We start from the raw sequence: 8,682 nt of genomic DNA on the forward strand, positions 1-8,682 counted from the left end.
TATTTTTGATTACATTTTATTATGTAATAATAGAAAGTTTTATTTACACCAATTAAATAAAGAAGGAAAGAAATAAATAATAACAGCATTCTAAGATTCCAATGCTGTCAATCAATGGCCAAAATCCAAACGTGATTTTGGTTTCAGATTGTCTAAAATAAAATATGACATGACAGGAATCCTCTGTATCAAATTTAAATTAAAATTATCGCTTCTCCAAACTTATTTCATAGCCATCCCTATCTCTAAGCATAATGGAAAATGTACTATTTATTTTAGGAACATCACTATCTTCCCTTTCGCCTACTACTTTATATCGCCGTAGAATTGTAGCCAACGCTACTTTAATCACTATAAATGCAAATTGGTATCCTGAAACAACACAATTAGATTAAAAACTTTGTTTGAGCATACTTATTCTGGTATCGCTCCATACAGACTCGATTAATTTGGTTTTAGTTTTATAATAACTTTTAAATTCATAATATCTGATGGTAAGACTTTTTTTTCAAAGATGTTCTTTAGTGAAAATAGCGAGCTTTTAAAAGATGCAATTTGATAAGCAATATCTTATGGTTGGATAAACTTTTAAAATATTAAATACTAGCTTTCTGCCCGCGTCTTCACCCGCATTCACTTCGCATTAAGTTAAGGTCTCACACTTTATACTCACCAACACAATTCCGAGGTCCAAGACTAAAGCTAGCTAATAAATTACTGTTAGTTGTAAGAAATCTGTCAGGATCAAAAGAATTTGCATTTGGACCCCAATAAGTAGGATCTCGGTTGACTCCCCACACAAAGATAATAATTCCAGTATTATTTGGGAGAGTTGTTCCTGATGCTGTAATAAATATTGAAGATAAAATTATTTTTATAACAATTCAATAATAAATACTAGATAATATAGTATAGCATATCATCCTGAAACTGTAAGAAAGATTTTATATGCTGTAAAAAAATATGTCTTAGTACAAACAATACTCTTACGATTTGGCCATGTTTAGTGTATCGTTAAACTAAACAGGGCACACTTTCACCGAATAAATACTGAATATTGTAGATATTATCTAGAAACAAGGTTTTATTTCTGTGAAATTATTTTAAAATCTATACTAATAATATTATAAAGCTGAAGAGTTTGTTTGACTGCGCTAATCTTGGGAACTACTAGTCTGATTTGAAAAATTCTTTCGGAGCCCATTCAACGAGGAAGGCCATATATCATCTCGCTAAGACAAACAGGAGCGGAGCACTGTGGGTAAAACCGCGGAGCACAGCTAGTAAAAACATATACCTTAAGACAAACAGTCCAAGAGAACACTTACGTAATGTTATTTCTTTCATAGTCTTCCTTACAATAATAGGAACTGGTGGAAACATCCGTAGTGATTCTTTGACCACTCTATTGAGATACTTGAGCTCTTTCAAGTCATTCTTGTGCAAGGGTCGGTCGGAATCACCGAGGACACTTAAAAATCTGAAAAGAAATTGTATCTTACATTAGTACAAACGTTAGTAATGCTTCAATTTCATCAAAATAGTAGGGCCAGTTTCACAGCTTGCTGATATATGCCTGATAAATAACAATTTGAGATCTTACTAACATTAAAATTATGTATGTTTGTTACTCCTTCACGACTACACTACTGAACCGATTTTCATGGAATTGATTGGATTGGATTGGCACACACATAGATAGTAACTTGGATAGTTTTTTAATCCTAAAAATCCCACAGGAACGGGAACTATGCGGGTTTTCGTTTGACTAAGCGGGTGAAGCTGGCCAAAAAACTAGTAATTTCATAATTTTTTTATTTACAAGCTAAACAAAGAACGTAGTAGTTGTGAAACTATATTGTCATGTTCTTACTCAGCATGTATTTTCTCTTGTACGTCTGGATATTTTCCTAATAGTTTCAATATATTGCAAATAGAAATTGCAGATGTATCGGTTCCAGCTAGCAAAAATAACGTGATTTCGTCTCGTATCTCAACGTCTGTGAGTCCGCTGCCATCGTGGGACGCGCCCTTTAATAGATAGTCGAGGAAGCATTGGGTTTGATTTCCACCTAAAATTTAAATTATGCTTAATTCAAGATAAAAATACATATGAGCTAGTGTTTCAAAGTCAGTATCTATCTATAATATTATTTTTTATTTTTTCAGGTTAGTTGTTGTTGTTAGATACATATTGTTGCTTATTTGAAATCCTTTTATTTTTGTTTTATTTTACAAACTAAATGATAAAAATTATAAACCTAACACTTACTTGAATTTGATACAAACCTGCTTTAGATAAATCATCTGGAGGATGATCCCGTTTGTTCTTTAATATCTAAAAAATAAAAAATGAATTTAACTTTATTCTTCTCGCTTACATAGCATAGAATAAATTTTTTTAACTTATTGATTGAATTTGATATTTGTAGTTTAAAGCATTTAAAATGCTTGCGGTAAGGCAGAATTCGCAGGTTCGAATCCCCGCCTCGTGATCGATTTTTCTATTCTTAAAAAATTAAAGAATGATATTTACAATTTAACTTATTAGAGTTAGAAAAATACCTAAACTTGTTTTCAATTAAAAACTTTTTAATTAACCAAGCGACGAGGCGTACCGTAAAGGTATTATTAACTAAACAAGTTCAAAACACCGAGCTGCACTTCGGAACTTCAATTGGCGATGGAGCTCTTAAAATTGGTTGGATTAAATCTAAATTGGTAGATAACGGTAGCGCATGGCTTGCTCAGTTATCAAGAGTTAAAATATAATGAACTATGCAAACTTTAAAAATTTATTTTAAGCGAACGAATTTATTTATGGAAAGCTTATAATAAAATGTATTACTTAGTAGTGTATACAATGTAATAGTTTAGTGTAGCTTATAGCAAAAGGAATATACATATTAACGCATAATACGCAAACAACAACACTTTTAATAAGAAACTTTCACAAAAACCTATTAAACACAATGAAATATAGGTGCTCAAACTCAAACATATTTTTTTTAAACTTCATAACATATTTTACCATTTACCGATTCCGCTGCTTCTGCTCTAACTTTTAACCCACAATACATTGACTTAGAATTTAGATCATAAAATAATCCAACCAGGAATTCAAGGGCGAAACAGTCGATAACTGGCTCAACTAAAATTACTCCCACTCAATAATCGCCAATTCGATTGCCGTCCAACGCCTACAGCAGGAAATCAACGTTGTCGCAACTAAATTTGCATCGACTACTGCAATCATGTACTTTACAATATTGAAAACTGAACATCGTTCGAACATAGTTGGAGGATATTTTTAGATGATTAAAATTCCCTTTTTGTCCTTTTATTTTCAATCCATTATCCATCCAATTTTTAAAGCTTCTAATCCGTAGAATAGATTGATATTGATGAAGAATTTTATATGTGGTATCTATAGATATCGGATAATCAATATAATATTAGCTCATTCAAACAAACAATCATACAAACTCTTCAGCTTTATGTCATTAGTGCTAATGTTAAAAAAATATATCCAATGGGTATTCGCATATCTATTGTAGATATCCCATTAAGGGGCGACGGGGTCGTCACATCCCTACGCCTAATGCCTCATTCGAAGGTATTTACTTCATAATTGCGCAACACACAAATACCAAATTATTTTATTATAAATTAACACACAAATACCAATCCAATAAAACAAATGGAAAAATTATAAACTCACTTCATCAGTCAATCCATATAAAATTCCCAAAGACTTCTGGTACTCAACATATTGCGTAGTGCGTCGATACAACCAATTAGGCCACAACCAGAGATGAACCATTCTGTGTGTTAATAATTTGAATATATCCAAAACAGCCTTTATTACAGGTAAGTCTACTTCTTGAAATGATAGTTTTAAGCCTAGAGCTGTGGCTGAAATTATAAAATAAGATATTAAAACATAACAAAATTAATCTGATGTAATTACAATTTACCGTATACGTTTTGAAGATATAATTAATATTATAAATATATAATGTATGTATTTACCAATTAGTTATTATTGTTCCCAAAATATATTAAGTAGGCAATTAATAAATGTTATAAATTAATACATCCTCAATATAGCTCTCTAATAAGCTAATAAAATACAATTTTCATCAACTTTTAATTCTAACTTAATTAAAAGTTTAGGTAACAATATTATGAAGAAAACGAAAGTTGTTCAAACCTCTAAATAATAAATTTTTAGTGATACAAATTTATAATACGTCTTATAAATTTACTTTGTATCTAACATAAAAAGCAAAAAACGTATCGTAAAAAGCAAAATTCATACAAAACAATAATGAGAAAGCTTTTAAAAGTTACATACAAAAATACAATTTTTTGATCTATTTATCTAAGACTTCAAAATTGAAAAGATGGATGGCCAGCGTAATACTTTTAACAACAATACAGCTAATAGGTAGCTACTAATACATAATATTAATTACTGCACCATATTCTCGTTATAATATATTCAAACTGGAGTATCAGTGTCTAATGCATTGACTCATATAATATACATAAAGCATTGAGTTTATCCTGTGGGACATGTATGAATGCATAATTGCTACGTGGATAATATTATTTAAAATGCTTTTTTCTATAGATTATTTTTATTTATTTCATTTTGTATGAATATAGTTTTATTCATTTACTAGCTTCGATGTCGGTCTTCGCGTGGATGGTTTATTTCTTCATTTTGAGTAACTCTGACAATGATATCTTATAAATATATATTGGACCCAAATACGGCTAGGCCTATAATAATACGCAACGTGTGTTCGCGGTTCTACAGAACAACGTCTATGGATAAAACTGAAAAATTAAGATTAATTTTTTTCTACGTATTTTTCCAGGATAAAAAGTATCCTATTTTACGCCCAGGATAATAAGGTATAATTATACCAAGTTTCATCGAAATCGAACCGTTAGTTTTCACGTGATGCCTGAACATACAGACAGACAGACAGACAGACAAAAAATTTTTTAAGCACATAATATTTGGGTTTGGTATCGATCCAGTAACACCCCCTGGTATTTATTTTTTCAATATTTTCAATGTACAGAATTGACCCTTCTACAGATTTATTATATGTATAGATAGAGCGAAGAAAATAATGGGATTACGTAGATAATAAAAAGTTTAATAAAGTAAGAAAACTGCTAAGCTTAATCAGATTCATACTATGACTATAATATTATGATTCACAGAAAGTGTAAATTTAAGCCCCGCTGGAGTTTTGCCTTGTTTAATTATAAGATCTCATTGATGAAACAGTCAATTACTACTATTCTATTGCATTTCAAAATATAAGATACTAGCTTTTCGCCCCGGCTTCGCCCGTGGTACCTACATGTTTACGTTTTTTTATAAAAACTATTCTATCTCTCAAGTTGGATCGAACTGCACATGGTGTGCGAATTTTATTATAATCGGTTAAGTGGTTTGGGAGTCCATTGTGACACGAGATTTATATATATTAAGATTGTTTGAAAGAATTCATATGATTCTAGTCATTATAAATAGACAAGGTATAGAAGAACATAATATTTCCTAATTCCAAATCCTACTCAATACTCCAAATATGCTAAAAGCGAAGCACCATTTTGAATTTCACACTGATTTCATACATTTTTCACTGACACAAACTAAAATTTTCTCATTCATTCAAAGTTGTAAAGGTTTTGCTCAATCATTATTGCACGACCTTTGTTCTCTGCTGAGATGGATTGAACTACGATATCTAAATGATATCGTTTTGAATCAATCTCTGTTAGAAATGTAGTGAATAATTAATCACAATTTTTTAAATATTTGTTCTATTCTTTCATTGTATTCTATTATTTAATTGTGTTGGTTTATTTATTCCGTATAAACAGCGTTGGATAAATAATTAACCGATGTAATAAATAATATTAACTAAATATTACAACAATGGCTTTAAATCAAGTAAGCTTTTTCAGCTTCTTTTCTTGCCTATTGTTAATACGATTTCTATAATAAATTAAGTAACAGCCAAGGAATATTATGTAGTTAGCTGTTTATCAGATTTAATTTTTAAATCGCTCATAGCTTACCTTCTTGCTGTACCGATTTTTGTCTATACTTACTTGTACTTGTGATATTATAAAGAGGAAAGGTTTGTAATTATGTATGTATGTATGGTTTTTACACATAAACTACTGTACCGATTTGGATGAAACTTGGCACAGACAATCTTAAGACCCTGAGAAAGAACATAGGCTATCTTTTATTGCGAAATATGTATAACAGGCGAAGCAGGGGCGGACCGCTAGTAATACATAAAAATTTTAATTTATTTCTTTATTATTTGACTTATACCTACTTAACCATGTACTTATTTGTCGTCTATGTAAAGAGTACATAATATCTATGAAATATATTTACAATCAACAATAACTTACCAGTCAATGAGCTCAATGTATACGTGCTTATATACTTCCACAAGCTAAACGGTCCAGTACCGATCCGATTATCCAAAGACAACTTCTTAACTAACTCAAGACTTTCCTCGGAAACCATATCCATGTAACTGTATATAGTTTTGGGACTAAATGTGGGTGCTAGAATTTTTCTACGGTATATCCACTGCGATACTGAAATTTAAAAAGGTTTTTAATAATGTTTTTGTTTTAATGAGGATGGCTTGTTTATGTGTACAAATTTTTTTTTTTTTTTTAATTAAATAAGGTTGCTAATTAAAATAGCACCTTATACAAATTACAATCTAGCCTACAAGACTAATAAGTAATTTTATGTTAACCTAAATTTCTAAATAACTTATTCTAAGAGAGTGTCCATTGTCACTTGCTTAGTGTCTGTTAAGGGGAAGTAAGTCACTTTGCTCGTGTGCTTTGGTATACAGATAATTGTCACTGTTCACTTTTCACTTATCACTACACTAACTCAAAAGGTTTAGTCCTTTTTAGTCTTCGCACTAGGTCCGTGGTGTCAAGGAGCTGGATAGCCTCAACATTCACGTGATGATGTAGTCGATGTTGATGAGCTTCTGCATGTTTTTGAACAATTTTGTCCACGGTGTCCACTTTTAGGTCACGGTGGAGGTCATCATTACGGATGTACCATGGAGCATTTACAATGTCTCTCAGTACTTTATTTTGGAAACGTTGTATAATGTCAATGTTGCTTTTTTTGGTACAGCCCCACAGCTGAATACCATACGTTCATACTGGCATTAGGACTTGTTTGTATATGAGTAGCTTATTATGTATCGATGTGTACAAATGAAAGAAGAAAATTATTCGTCACTACTTTGAATAAATTTACTAATTTAAACATTTTCATAATACGTGTTTTTATTAAAAGGAAAAAAAACATCTTAAAAGGTCATAAATCTTAAATATCAAACAAATAAGAAACAAATCATATTATGACAACTCAATTTCATAGTCCTTTGAACTATTAAAAACAAATAGATTTAAGAAAATATTTTAGTTTTGTTTTATTTAATTGAGAGTTATAATTACGTGAAAGAAAAAAGGTTAGTCACCAGGAGCAAAAGCACTGGCATTTCCAACGATGGACCTCAAGAAGGTCACTAGATCCTCCTTTTCTAAGCAATTTTTCAGGATATACTCTGCATCTTCAGGATTTGTTATACCTAAAATATTTTAAAGAATAAATATGGTTTTGTGATAATGGACAAAATTTATTTTAACAATTTCATTTAAATTCAGTCATGAACATTTAATAAATATCGGTATTTTTTTATTTTTAATGTTTAAAAGTCCTAAGTATTTTTTATACGATAATTATTAGCACGGCTTTTTTAACCTTTTTTGATCAGGTTACTTCGATAAATAAAGTAAATAATATATTGAATTAAATTATATTGTTAAAGAACTTACCTACATAAAGTCTAGGTCCAGTCCATAACCTAAGAATCCCTCCATGTTGAAACGAAAATGAACATATCTTCGTCATGATTTCAAAAATAACTGAAAAAAGATAAGCACTCTTTACCAATGCGAGTTACATGGATCTAAATTTAAAGAATTAAAATTACATTAAGACAGAACTAAACGAAATTCTTACGCAGAAGGCAACACTTTTTAATTAAAAAAAAAAATCATTAAAATCGGTCCACCTGGTCGAACGTTCTGAGGTCACAAACCCAAAACAAAAAATATTGTCGAATAGAACCACTTCCTATTTTGCAGTCAGTTCAAAGCACTAAAGATAACAATACCCCACTTTTATATTCATTAAAACTATAATAATTAATCTACGTAACCTTTAGGTTAAATTACTTACAATCCGAAGCATTATACGCAAACTGGAATGCACCCATGACCAAAAATAATCCAGGGAAAGCCGGGATCTTAGCGGCTAACTCATTTAACTTTCGCCTCGTATACCTGAACCACATGTACAATAATATCACTAACACAATCAGAGCTCGAAACATGTCGACTTAACCCAACACTACGCTCCAAGATTTAGTATAACACTTCTATAATGAACACTTAATATATTATATTCTGCAAAATAATCTGCAAAATTTTTGGCAGGATACTATTTATGGAAACTGGTTTTGAATCTAGTATTTTTTACGTTCGCTCGACCAACTGACGCTTTATTTTGCATAAATCTAAATGCTGCTAAAATAC

General features: G+C 30.7%; 2 protein-coding genes across 2 annotated transcripts; both read right to left on the minus strand.

Moving 5' to 3' along the window:
* On the minus strand, positions 1–2,402 carry LOC123693168 (cytochrome P450 4X1-like). The gene is made up of 5 exons (XM_045638140.1): positions 2,290–2,402; positions 1,874–2,072; positions 1,329–1,480; positions 674–844; positions 1–372 (listed from the first exon to the last, which is right to left on the minus strand). Exons 3-5 carry the CDS (start codon positions 1,381–1,383, stop codon positions 206–208), a joined length of 393 nt encoding a protein of 130 aa, XP_045494096.1. The 5' UTR covers positions 1,384–1,480; positions 1,874–2,072; positions 2,290–2,402; the 3' UTR covers positions 1–205.
* On the minus strand, positions 1,870–8,480 carry LOC123693226 (cytochrome P450 4C1-like). Its single transcript, XM_045638227.1, has 7 exons — positions 8,327–8,480; positions 7,921–8,010; positions 7,563–7,673; positions 6,457–6,648; positions 3,722–3,915; positions 2,290–2,338; positions 1,870–2,072 (listed from the first exon to the last, which is right to left on the minus strand). Exons 1-7 carry the CDS (start codon positions 8,478–8,480, stop codon positions 1,870–1,872), a joined length of 993 nt encoding a protein of 330 aa, XP_045494183.1.
* Between the last annotated feature and the right edge of the window lie 202 nt (positions 8,481–8,682).

The sequence above is a fragment of the Colias croceus genome, chromosome 7, assembly GCF_905220415.1.
Source record: "Colias croceus chromosome 7, ilColCroc2.1".
Taxonomy (NCBI): Eukaryota; Metazoa; Arthropoda; class Insecta; order Lepidoptera; family Pieridae; genus Colias; species Colias croceus.

Coding starts and splice junctions, on each gene's coding strand:
- LOC123693168 (XM_045638140.1), bottom strand. CDS start 1,383: ATGTTTCCACCAGTTCCTATTATTGTAAGGAAGACTATGAAAGAAATA. Junction 845..1,328: donor TATGAAAGAAATAACATTAC/GTAAGTGTTCTC, acceptor TATTTATTACAG/CATCAGGAACAACTCTCCCA. Junction 373..673: donor TGGACCTCGGAATTGTGTTG/GTGAGTATAAAG, acceptor GTGTTGTTTCAG/GATACCAATTTGCATTTATA.
- LOC123693226 (XM_045638227.1), bottom strand. CDS start 8,480: ATGTTTCGAGCTCTGATTGTGTTAGTGATATTATTGTACATGTGGTTC. Junction 7,674..7,920: donor TGGACCTAGACTTTATGTAG/GTAAGTTCTTTA, acceptor AAAATATTTTAG/GTATAACAAATCCTGAAGAT. Junction 6,649..7,562: donor TGCCAGTGCTTTTGCTCCTG/GTGACTAACCTT, acceptor TTTAAATTTCAG/TATCGCAGTGGATATACCGT.